The sequence below is a fragment of the Barbus barbus genome, assembly GCF_936440315.1.
Source record: "Barbus barbus genome assembly, chromosome: 22".
NCBI lineage: Eukaryota > Metazoa > Chordata > Actinopteri > Cypriniformes > Cyprinidae > Barbus > Barbus barbus.
Genome location: NC_136750.1, coordinates 16,563,844 through 16,576,903, shown reverse-complemented (window position 1 = coordinate 16,576,903; position 13,060 = coordinate 16,563,844). Strand labels below are relative to the sequence as shown.

Below are 13,060 nucleotides of genomic sequence, written 5' to 3'. Positions count from 1 at the left end.
TTCTGCCTTTAAAATTTCTGCGATTTTAAATAGGCTATATTATGCGCCTCTATAGCATAGAAACGCACCGTTTATAGTATATGTGCCACTTCAGATGAAGATTATAGCTATGTAGCCTATACGTGTAGTGTAACTGGTAACAAATTGAAATGCAATACAGGTTCAAGAGGGTTTTTCCTCGCATGAAGCAATCTGTCATCTAAAATGAACTCAAGTGACTGTAAAAGTACGTTTGTCTCTGTCCGAGGTTCTGAAAGCTGGTCACGTGACACCACTGCCTCATTCAGCAGTGAGCGCGCGCACTGGTTTATAGAGAATTTCACGTGAGAACGCGACAAACCATCACTCGCATACACTGTAGCCTAATTCTTCCCGCTCACTGCGTCACAGAAGAGGTAACGGGAGGCATTTCTGTGTCTCTTCGCATTCGACAACATTACGATGGTAGAGTTTGGCATTCTTCGATTTTCTCTGCGCTTCTTCCCTACTTCATGCCAAGGCGGTGATTGCTGTGGATGGGCAGAACGTGCCAGGCTTCGTTTCTAATCCAGAAAGTGCCCGTCTGCTCGGCGATCTGGCGCTAAGAAGATGTAAGGACCGAAACAAGCCTCCTTTCCCCCCAAAACCAGCATCTTCTTCACAAAAATGCAGAAGGGAATTCGACTTAATGATGGTCATGTCACCTACCTGGGTCTTTTGGCAAAGAAAGATGGCACGAGGCGAGGCTGCTTAAGCAAAAAGAGCTCCGACAACACAAAATGGCACACCAAGTGGTTTGCTCTGTTGCAAAATATGCTTTTTTATTTTGAGAGCGAGTCCAGTTCGCGACCCTCGGGATTATACCTGTTGGAGGGATGTGTGTGTGACAGGTCGCCCTCACCCAAACCTTCACAGTCAGCCAAGGAGTGCTTAGAAAAACAGGTACGAAACAACCGGAACGACAACTTTGCTTCATACTTCTATAGTGCTGATGCAGAGCCTTAAAATAGAGTCACTTTTGGGGTAAAGCATCTAAAAACGGTCATTGTGTTTCCAGCCAGCAGCGACTGGGGGGTTGTTTTATGCGTAAAGAGGATGAGCATGCGCTCGTCGAGACAACCAACTATTTTACCACCAGGCATCTGCTGCTTTGCTCAGTGCACCTGATATTCAGTGTGTTTGCTTAATAGGGTTTATCATGTCTACTTTTTTCCTCGGAAATTAGCCTCTTTTTTTCTGCGAGATGACATTACTGTGTTTAAAACCATCGGATATGTTACATAATATGCGTATACTTATTTATAGGTAGATTCCTTGTGGTTACATAAATTAGAAACTAATTACAAATATTGTTCAAGTAAATATTGTCAATATCGGACATGTAGCCTGCTCAGCCTCATGTTGTTTCAAACCTGTATGACTTTATCGTCTGTGGAACTCAAAAAGAAAGACAGCTTCAGTCACCATTCACTTTCATTTTATGAAACAAGATGCAATGAAAGCGTATGGAGACTGATGCTGCGAGTCCCTAACATTAAGCCAAAGCATCTCCCTTTGTCTATCACAGAATATATAACAACATGAGGGCATGACATAATTATTTCAGTTCCACAGCGGTTTATGCAGAAACTTGTTTGCCAGTATCACGCTAATGGCAGTCAACAGTTTAAGTTCAGTGTCTTTCATCGTTTGATATCCGTTTAGCTTTCCAGGAAAAAAAAGATATTATTTAACAGCGCTTCTCCTCAGAGACATTTAAGTTTCGACTGTTCCGCTCTCTGCCTCACACGAGAGAGAAAATTACGCTAGAGAAGCACTTTATAAACCTCAGAGTCGCCATCATGCGGAAAACTGGCGTAGAATCGCAGTCTGTTTGGCGTATTGATTTAATTCCCGTGCTGATATTAATAGCATCCTACCTTGGCAACTGCGTCTTCACAGCGTGTTTAATAACAAATCGTTCCCAAAACTGGACTTTATGTTCACAAGACACTGTTTGCGCGTCTGAAAAGGTGTTGTGCAGCATTTAATATTCTTTACTCGTGTTATTGTGATCCAACACAGAGATGCTGCTGATTAGGCTAAACCTTGTGACTCCTTCAAAGATGTCATATTATCCTTTTTTCTGACATTTCAAAGTAGTTTGTCTATTACTGAAACATAGTTATAACAATGTTATGTGGTTTGTGACTACCTTGTTTGAGTTCAGAGTGATTATCATTTTGACCAGAAAATAGCTTATGCTCCTATAAAAATGTGTAGATGGCATAGCCTAAATTAAAGGTGCACTCAGTTTTGTTTAGTTTTTTACTTCTTAAAATGTGTTAGAGAGAATAAAACAAGTTTCTGACAAATATGATTGTGATTTGTCATCACTTACATAAGAAAAGCTGCTTTATTGTACATGGATTGGATGGTCTTCTAATGGAGACCACCATGTTGAGATCACATGATTAACAGTGTCATGCAATAGAATGCAACAGTGCCCACCCACTTCTTTTTTTCGGATAGGGATTTTTTAAAAAGTACTTGTTAAAAGCCTTAAACCTGGCCAGCCAGCTCACAAAAACTGTAATTTGATGCAAAAGTTGGGCAAAAAGACAAATGTACAAAACTTTAATGAGGGAAGGAAGTACAATTTTTTGCAAGTATTTGCATTGCAAGTGACATATATCAAAACAATAGATAAATATAAAACCACTGATTTAAAGATAATTATTACAAATATTTAAGTCATTTGAGAGTGTGGAGAGAAGACTCAATTATGTCCTGCTTGTTGTGACTTTCTGATTAGTCTTTTATTTTTTTTTTTATTTTTTTTGCAGAATCATAGGTAATGTAGTTATATGTGATGTGGGCCAACAGCTTCAACAAAAATAATCAACAGCCTCGTAGCTCACAGCCAATCTGTCTTCAAAGGTTTATAAGTTATCATTAAATCAGTTCCCCAATGGAGAAAATTAATGTGTTGTTTTGCTTCAGGAACACAACTGTTGAACTCTATTGGACCTGGTTACTAATAATACCAATAATAGTACTATATAAATATTAATCATTTTATTTTTTTAAACACTTTTGTGTTTATAAACCATAAACATTTAAGTTCATGGTGACAACCATGTCCATGATCCACTAGACAGCCCAAAAAGAATCAGTATGAGTGGAAAAATAAAATGTCCACTCAAGCGGTCCATGTTGAAGTGATGACCCACAGCTCTACAAAGTGAGGACAAATGGCAGGACGTCAAGTGTTGGCCATGGCCAGCACACCACCAAATGTCTCAGTCTAAGACAGCAGCACTGCATTATAGAGAGAGAGATAACTCGCGACATACTGCGCACCAGCACGAACCCCTAACAACGCACAAGATTTGTTGGAATGGAGTCCAAGAATGTGGACTTTATAGATGTGTGCATGAAATAAATGATAAATATTGACAAAAAGGAGCAAAAGCAGTGTGATCCTATAGGTGTCAGTATAAAATCCAGTAAAATGTAAACAAAAACTTACTGAGTGCATCTTTAATATTCAGCAGCCACTTAATCACTGCAACTTCATGGCAATCCATAGCATACAGTAGTTAGGACGGTTTATCAGGTGATCCTGAAAGAAAATATCAGAAAAGCTGCATCAGTTCTTCTTTGTTTTACAAACTACTACTACTAGCCTATGATGGAAACTGACATAGCTGAAGATGTTTCACCTTGGTTAAACCTGGCTGGCTGTGCCTTCAGCCTGCAGTGCTCATCTCTGTGTGTAAAGACCGCAATTCAACAAGAGTCTAAGTCCTTCCTGTGAACAGCTGTTCCTGTGCTGACAAAGCAGGATGCGGCATGGAGTTTGATGCTGTGCATGTCTGTCATCCTCTAAAGAACAGAGCGTAGTTAGAGCGACGTTACCTAACAATCAACGACTCAGTGTTTGACAGAGTCACGCACACTTCCCCCTTTTATTAGGCATGCACACTGTAACCTCATTCAGTGTAACTCATTTGCATAAATAATTTTACACTGGCAAGCTTTGGGTTTTCACCGAAATGGAAATAATGTAAGATGCGTGCTTTACTGCTAATACTGCTAATATGCAGAGCAGCCAATATACTGTAGATGCTTTCTTCAATATAGATGTCTTCCACTTCCACTTATTTATATATTTAATGGAGCAGATAGTGAATTACATAAATGTCTAATGCAATTCATGCGTCATGAGTAAGCACACTTCTTTTTTCATGTGATTAAATAAAGACTTTCATCTTTTTTTTTAAATAAAATCTGATGACTAAATATATGTTATTGATCTTATTGTGAGTGATTCTTTTAGTCCTGCCCTACATTTCTTTCCTTTTTCGACAATCCTTTTTACTCGGATGTATGTCATAATACAGAATAAAATATCTGTTACTACATCCTTTACATTGCGGAAAACATACAATGATCATTTGAACAATGGGCTTTTTTTGGTCTTTTGAACTGATCCGAAAGAGAAATGCCTTAGTTATACATTTATTTTTTTAGTTTATTGTACTTTAGTCTTTGGAGCTTCAATTAAAATAAAAAGCTGTACTTTTTTATTTCAAGAAAAAAGATCCATGGTCATGGATTAAGGCATGTTAAATCCCTACTGTTTATTCCAGATCCTTCATTAGATTTTACCTAAAGTCTGGACCTAATGAGGTTCTTGTAGCCTCTTATGATCTTAATGTAGTGTTTGTTCCATATTCATATTTAGCATTATACAGTTCTTCTCTTTCTCTATGTGTGCCAACTCACAAAAACAGGAGCGAAAAAGTGGGACGCTCTATTTAATCTAGAGTTTGGTGCTACACAGGTGTAATATTTACTTCCTTTTTTAGAAATAAAATTAGCCCAATTCAGTGTGGGATGCACAGATTATAATTTGCAGACCGGTCCCCACGTCCATTTTAATTTCTAATCAAATTTAGTTTTTTTGTTGTTTGTTTTTTGGATTGCAGTGTTCCTAGATATTATTCACTAATCTAAAAAAGCCCTTACTCAGCACAAAGGTGCTTTTAGGCAATGTGCGTATTGTCGTATTCAACACAAATTTGTGTTTTATTGAAAACCATCCCACTACCTTTCCTTTCATTGTCATTGTATTTACGTACCAATCACTCTGCTCTACCATTCATTTATTGGCCCTACTTTAATATATCTGCATTTTAGCCCATGGTTCCTATGGCAACTCCTATTTGCATGAGAAAAAGAGTGGTTGGAGGGATGGTGTGTGTGTGTGTTGCGGGAGCATGTAGCAGTGCGTTGCGCCTCCTTCATTAATGCTAACGCTGTTTGGGCTAAATTTGTTCTGTTCAGTACCTCTGAGGGGTCAGGGCCCATTTATAGCAAAACACTCATCTCTCTTTTGGGAACAGCTGCATTTTTGCAGCTCAACAGAATGAGCCTGTGCATGTAGACTTACTGATGCTTGCTATTTTGGTCTGTTTGCAGATTTCACTTGCATTAGTGCTCAAGACTGACATAATTAAATTTGTCCTTTACAGAGGTGTGGGAACATGAAGAACGGTGCAAAAAATAGAGCATACATCTTGCTAAGGGTGTGCATTGTGGATTTGACTTGTAACAGTCAAAAGTGTCAACAGTACACTTTTATTCCTTTACAGGCCATTTCCTTTCCCAAAGCCGTGGTTCATTTCATTTAGCAAAGGCTGATGTGACAGGTAACAGGTTGCAGATAGGGATATATGGGTGTCTGATGAAAGAATTTGAAAGGACCTGTCTGAACTCATACATTATACATCAGTTTTCTAAATGTGTTATTTACAGTTCCTTTGTTTTGTTTATGAAGACTGTGCTTAAAGAGCAATTATTTTTGAATGTCATATACATTATTTGAAGCAACTTGTGCTCCATTATCTGATTTTGTAATAGTTGCAGTTTTGTAATTTGTAGGCTTGAAGCACATTTGGTTTGGTTTATCTTGTAATTAATTGCTTTTGTGAACATTTTATGCAAATATTGTTAACATTGTTCTTCATGTTCTTGCGACTTTAAAACATTTGATTGATCAAACATTGATGTTTATTGTGTGTGTGAGTGCATGTGTATATACGCTAAAAAATGTGAGTCAGTTAGGTGTGTGAATATATATGACTCAGCTGTAAGTTGAAAGAATGAAGGCTGCTTTGGTTTAGCAGAGTCTTGACCTTGCTCATAGAAAGGAAAAGGTAAAAGAAACAACATACTTCAACTGTGAGAATTATTTCAACAATATGACATATATCTAAAAGATCAGCATGACAGGATGAATGTATATGGGCAATTTAAAAGGCTTTAAAGCATATAGGCCTAATTACCATGTTTTTTTTTTTTTTTTTTTTTTTTTCATGCATCAGTTTTTAAAAAGCATATCATTTTTCCAAGACATCAGCTGAGCAGCATTGATGGAAAACAGTCCTGGAATGGGCACTGGATGCTATAGATTGTGAAGATGGGAATTTATTTATTACGGTTTGTTGGTTTGCAGATTTGTTTTTGGTTCAGATCTGTGAATTAGACTTAGTTATTGAACAAGTTATTGGATTAGAGTTATTGAACAAGTATACAGTGCTGTGCTTCATAAAATGTCTACAAACAAAACATAAGGTCCCAGTCCGTGAACATCTTGAAAATGGGTTCTGAGTGATTTCATGTCAACCACAGACTTTTAGCCTTCATTCCAATTATTCACTGCATGGTGCAGGAAACTGGTGTGTCAATTAGATCAATCCCTACATGCACCTGAGATCAACAACAATTGACTGTTTGTTAAGCCCTGCCCACTTTAGTTACTCTTGCTCTCAGTCAAGCTTTATTGAATGTTACACTTGAATGAATTTGACAACTGTAATATCAGGCTTTAAAAAAACAAATATATATATATATACACACACACACACACACACACATTTACTTAAAGGTAAAAAATATATATATATATTATTATTGTTATTATTATTATTAATAATAATAATAATATATATATATACACACATTACCAGTTTTTGAATTGTAAGATTTTTTATGTTTTTCAGGAAGTCTCTTCTGTGCACCAAGCCTGCATTTATTTGATCCAAAGTACAGAATTTGAAATATTTTTACTATTCAAAATAACTGTTTTCTATTTGAATATATTTTAAAATATAATTTATTCCTGTGATTTCAAAGCTGAATTTTTAGCATCTTTACTCCAGGTACATGATCCTTCAGAAATCATTCTAATATTCTGATTTGCTTCTGAAAAACATTTATTATTATTATTATGTTGAAAACAGCTGAGTAGATTTTTTTAGGTTTCTTAAATGAAAAGAAAGTTCAAATGAACAGCATTTATCTGAAATAAAAATCTTTTGTAACTGTCTTTATAATCACTTTTGATCAATTTAAAGCATCATTGCTAAATAAAAGTATCAATTTCTATCACCCCCCCCCCCCCCCCCAAAAAAAAATATATACATATATATATATATACATACATACAGACTCTTTGAATGGTATAGTGTAAAAATTACAGAACAATGCTGATCTTTTGAACTTTCATCAAGAAACTGTTTTAAATATTGATAATAATAATTAAAAAACATTTTTCTTGAACAGCAAATCAGCATATTAGAATGATTTCTGAAGGATCATGTAACACTAAAGACTGTAGTAATGATGCTGTAAATTTAGCTTTGATCACAACAATAATCTACATTTTAAAATATATTCAAATAGAAAGCATTTATTTTAAAGGGGTCCAATGGATGCCCATTTTCCACAAGCTGATATGATTCTTTAGTGTCTTAATGAAAACTCTATAACATACTATGGTTAAAATTTCGCAATGGTAGTGTAAAACACTTTTTAAATTGTCAAAAACAGCTCTGTTCACCTCAACCTGTTTCGGTGCATGTCCCTTTAAATGCTAATGAGCTCTGCTCATGACGAGACAATCTCATGAGACTGTAAACTTTAGCCGCGGAACTTGCTAACTAGCAAATTATTAGGAAAGGTGATTTGCAAAGATTCATAAAAAACCTTATACTCACTTCTTCTGTTGGTGAAGCTGGATCACGAATGACTCGCGCAAACAGGAGATCGGATAGATTGGGGGCTCATTGCCTTCAAAAACAAGCATAATCCACTGCATCTTCAGTGGCTCAGATGTCTGGAGTAAATAACGACTGCTATGTTCACGATTACATCCAACAACAATGCACCTCAGTCGCTTAGGAGACAATCTTGTCTACCCCTGCTCTGGCTTCGAAACAATAGCGGATTGTTTCCAGTTCACTCAGGGCGGGTCTATGTTAAAACGGCCGTGTCAGTCAATAGTCGTGGGAGGGGCCTGTGCAGAACTACGTCACTCTGCCAAGAATCTCAGAGCAGCCTGATCTGAAAAAGTGATCATTATTATTAGGGATTCAAAAAAAAGCACTGGGTGGATTTTTATAGGGTGGATGTGTACACACACTGCCAGCACACATTTATGTTCAAACAACAGGTAAAAGTGAATTTTGCATGCAATGACCCCTTTAAATAGTAGAAATATTTCACAATTATACTGCGTTTGCTGTATTTTGGATGAAATAAATGCATGCTTGGCGAGCAAAAGAGAATTCTTTGAAAAACATTTAAAATCTTACTGTTCAAAAACTTTTGACTGGTAGTGTGTGTGTATATACAGTATGAGCAATATAAAAAAATAACTTCTTTTTTTTTCAATTTAAAAGTCTTTACTGCTGACTCGTAAATCAGTCTCTTTTCGCCATCTAATGGCAGAACAATGAAACTAAAATCACCATTACGAACACACACACACACACACACACACACACACAGTTTACCAATACTAAATACTATTATTTATATAAAAAATTATTTATTGAATAATAATATTTAATAAAGAACAACAGCCATCATAAAAGTTGTTAAGCAATTCAGTCAAAAGTACAAAGGCAGTGCTCTGATATACGGCATTTAAGTTACGTAAACATGATGAGATTTTGCCAAAACTATTTGCTCTGGAACAAATAATAGATTAATTAGACCAAAGACTGCCCGTAAGATTTACCCAAAATGAAATATATCTCATGTTTAACCACTATCAGAGCCAGCTGTAAATTCCAGAAGATCTGGCCGAGGTGAGGTGCTCTCTCTGCGGGTTTATGAGCACTGAAAAACCACTGACGCCCTGGAGCTTACATCTCTGAAAAAATCAAAGCAAATTTTCAGATAGACGTTAACTTTATTAACAAACCACATATTTGAAGTTCAAACAAGTATATTCTCGCCTAAAATGCTCTTAAAACTACATTCTGTGACACAAAACAATATTATTTTAAAAATTATTGTGGATTTGGGCATCCGCCATGACACTCGCTGTGAGAAATATGGTAACTTCGGCAAGCAAAGTGATACAAACAGTGAAACAGCTGTTGGAGTTCTGTTGGACTCCAATATCAACACTCTTATCAGCCAATTAGATTCAACGACCAGAAAGAACTGTTCATTTATATATATATATGAAAAAGTGGGGGAAAAATATTTGATCCCCTGCTGATTTTGTACATTTGCCCACTGACAAAGAAATGATCAGTCTATCATTTTAATGGTAGGTTTATTTTAACAGTGAGAGATAGAATAACATCCAGAAAAACGCATTTCAAAAAAGTTATAAATTGATTTGCATTTTAATGATTCAAATAAGTATTTGACCCCTTCACAAAATATGACTTAGTGCTTGGTGGCCAAACCCTTGTTGGCAATCACAGAGGTCAGACGTTTCTTGCAGTTGGCCTCCAGGTTTGCACACTTCTCAGGAGGGATTTTGTCCCACTCCTCTTTGCAGATCCTCTTCAAGTCATTTAGGTTTCGAGGCTGACATATGGCAACTCGAACCTTCAGCTCGCTCCACAGGTTGTCTATGGGATTAAGTCTGGAGACTGGCTAGGCCACTCCAGGACCCTTAATGTGCTTTTTCTTGAGCCACTCCTTTGTTGCCTTGGCCGTGTGTTTTGGGTCATTGTCATGCTGGAATACCCATCCACGACCCATTTTCAATACCCTGGTTGGCTTCAATGCTCTGGCACTGACGGTACATGGCCCCGTCCATCGTCCCTTTGATGCGGTGTAGTTGTGCTGTCCCCTTAGCAGAAAAACACCCCCAAAGTATAATGTTTTCACCTCCATGTTTGACGGTGGGGATGGTGTTCTTGGGGCCATAGGCAGCATTCCTCCTCCTCCAAACACGGCGAGTTGAGTTGATGCCAAAGAGCTCAATTTTGGTCTCATCTGACCACATCACTTTCACCCAATTCACCTCTGAATCAGTGGCGAACTTCAGACGGGCCTGTACATGTGCTTTCTTGAGCAGGGGGACCTTGCTGGTGTTGCAGAATTTCAGTCCTTCACAGCATAGTGTGTTACCAATTGTTTTCTTGGTGACTATGGTCCCAGCTGCCTTGAGATCATTGATAAGATCCTCCCTGTAGTTCTGGGCTGATTCCTCACTGTTCTCATGATCATTGAAACTCCACGAGGTGAGATCTTGCATGGAGCCCCAGTCCGAGGGAGATTGACAGTTATTTTGCGTTTCTTCCATTTGCGAATAACTGTTGTCACCTTCTCACCAAGCTGCTTGGCGATGGTCTTGTAGTCCATTCCAGCCTTGTGTAGGTCTACAATCTTGTCCCTGACATCCTTGGACAGCTCTTTGGTCTTGGCCATGGTGGAGAGTTTGGAATCTGATTGAATGATTGCTTCTGTGGACAGATGTCTTTTATACAGGTAACAAACTGAGATTAGGAGCTCTAACTTTAAGAGAGTGTTCGTAATCTCAGCTCCTTACCTGTATAAAAGACACCTGGGAGCCAGAAATCTTGCTGATTGGGATCAAATACTTATTTCACTCATTAAAATGCAAATCAATTGATAACTTTTTTTAAATGTGTTTTTTGGTTTGTTATTCTGTCTCTCACTGTTCAAATAAACCTATCATTAAAATTATAGACTGATCATTTCTTTGTCAGTGGGCAAATGTACAAAATCAGCAGGGGATCAAATAATATTTTCCCCACTATATATATATATATATATATATATATATATATGTGTGTGTGTGTGTGTGTGTGTGTGTGTGTGTGTGTGTTATATTTGTTTTATTTACCTTTAAGTAAATGTGTGCTTATTAGTGTTATACATGTTCATTTTACAGTGTTTGACAAATTTTTATCATATCTTTTAAAACTATCCAAATAAAGCCAGGTTTTGTTTTCTGTGGCAGACAACAACAGTAGTAAAGTTGATCAGTAAAGTTGTTATGTTGAAGCTTTGTGGAGGTTTTGTTGTTCATGGCACTGTAGAAGAAAACTGGATGACGCTGACAAATACAATTTAGTCTTTTATATGATCTCTGAAATCTGATTTACTGTATTTACTGTATATAGCTTAGCTAAAATGGTTACTTGAAGTCAGTTCAGATCTTACATGTTATTTTGTGACTTGGGTTTTTAAATAATGAACAGACCCTCTAGAATTTTTCACATTTTATGATTGTGTGGAAAAATCTGCAGAAATCTGAAGAATTAATTGAAGTATGGTCAAATGTGTTGAAACAACACTTTGAGAAGCTTTAAGTCTCTTATTTGAATAATAAATTCTTTCAGTACTGTTCGCTAAATATATTATATAGTGATCTGTGCGTTTGCTCCCTCAATCTCTTGTTTCCTGCTTTCAGTGGGTCTCTCCTGCATGAGACTAATGACTGTGATGTAATTTAGCAGTGCTAAGGCGTCTTGAAGGTCTGCCGTGCAGCAGAAATGGAGGTTGTTGGGGATTCAGTGCTAAGGCCTGGCTTTCTGAAATGGAGAGAAATGGATAGCACATACAGAGCCAGAGCCACTAGTGCACAGAGGAGTTGCTAGGTAACAGGTAGCATACAGTTATGCAATACGCCATGCTCCCAGTTTACATGTTTTATGGTATTCCTCTGGAGAACTGGAGCTATCTCAGGCACATCGAAGTTTCCCTTAGCACATCCATTCAGACCCAGCAGATGCTTTCTGTGTTCTCTGAACTTTTCATGCACTCTCAGTTATCCGTCCGAAAAATCAGGGAGGTGGAAGCACGCAGTTCCTTATTTCTGGTGTTCTTGGTGAGGTTATGCATGGAATACTGTGTCATGTACCATATGCAAAGGGTATTCCTGTTCATATTTTATGTGGTACCAATCTGAGATGCTGGGCTGCTGATCATTTTACTGGAAGATTCATTAAAATGACTCATTCAAAAATGCTGTTCATTGCACAGAGACTTTTTATTTATGCATGGTTTTTATTCATTTTTGCCAATTGCCATCGGTTTCTTGGGCAATTCAGCCCAAATGCCCAAATGTAGTTCAAATTCACAGGTCATCTCAGTGAATTTGAGACACATTCTAGTGTTTTATTACCTCTATTAATGGACAATATAAAAGTAGCTGTCATTATCACAATATAAACTCAGACAGGTGGTCTTGTATCAGACATATAAAAAAAATGTATATATCAAAAATGAATAAAAAATTGATCAAGGTTTCAATAAAAATTGTAAGCATTTTTAACACTGATAATGAAAAATATTTCTTGAGCACAAAATCAGCGTATTAGAATGACTTCTGAAGGATCATGTGACACTGAAGACTGGAGTAATGATGCTGAAAAGCTTTGCCATCACAGGAATACATTTCATTTTAAAATATATTAAATTAAAAATTAGAAATATATTTACACACTTTCGTTTTCTTTTCTTTTTTTCTTTTTTATTTATTGGTGATTAAGATAAACTCTGACTGACTCTTATTTCATCCACAAGTATAGTAAATTAGATTCTTTGTGTAGCATTGTAGTTAACATGCATTTTTATTCTGTCTGTTTTACAGTATTATTTCACAGTCAGCTTCAACCATGAGAATCAGAAGGCTCTGGAGCTTCGGACAGAAGATGTTAAGGACTGTGATGAATGGGTGGCAGCAATATCACATGCCAGGTAAGTAAACTCTTTCAGTGAAATTTGAAAAGATCACATACACTGTTGTCTACTTCAG

At 36.9% G+C, this 13,060-nt stretch overlaps 1 protein-coding gene across 1 annotated transcript in view; it reads left to right on the top strand.

Moving 5' to 3' along the window:
- Positions 1 to 309: 309 nt before the first annotated feature.
- Positions 310 to 13,060, top strand: part of LOC306888456 (ras-specific guanine nucleotide-releasing factor 1-like) — a 47,702-nt gene continuing 34,951 nt past the window's right edge. Inside the window, exons 1-2 of the mRNA XM_079446769.1 lie at positions 310 to 921; positions 12,896 to 13,002. Coding sequence (XP_079302895.1) covers positions 646 to 921; positions 12,896 to 13,002 — 383 coding nt within the window. The 5' untranslated portion in view covers positions 310 to 645. The remainder of the gene's footprint in view (positions 922 to 12,895; positions 13,003 to 13,060) is intronic.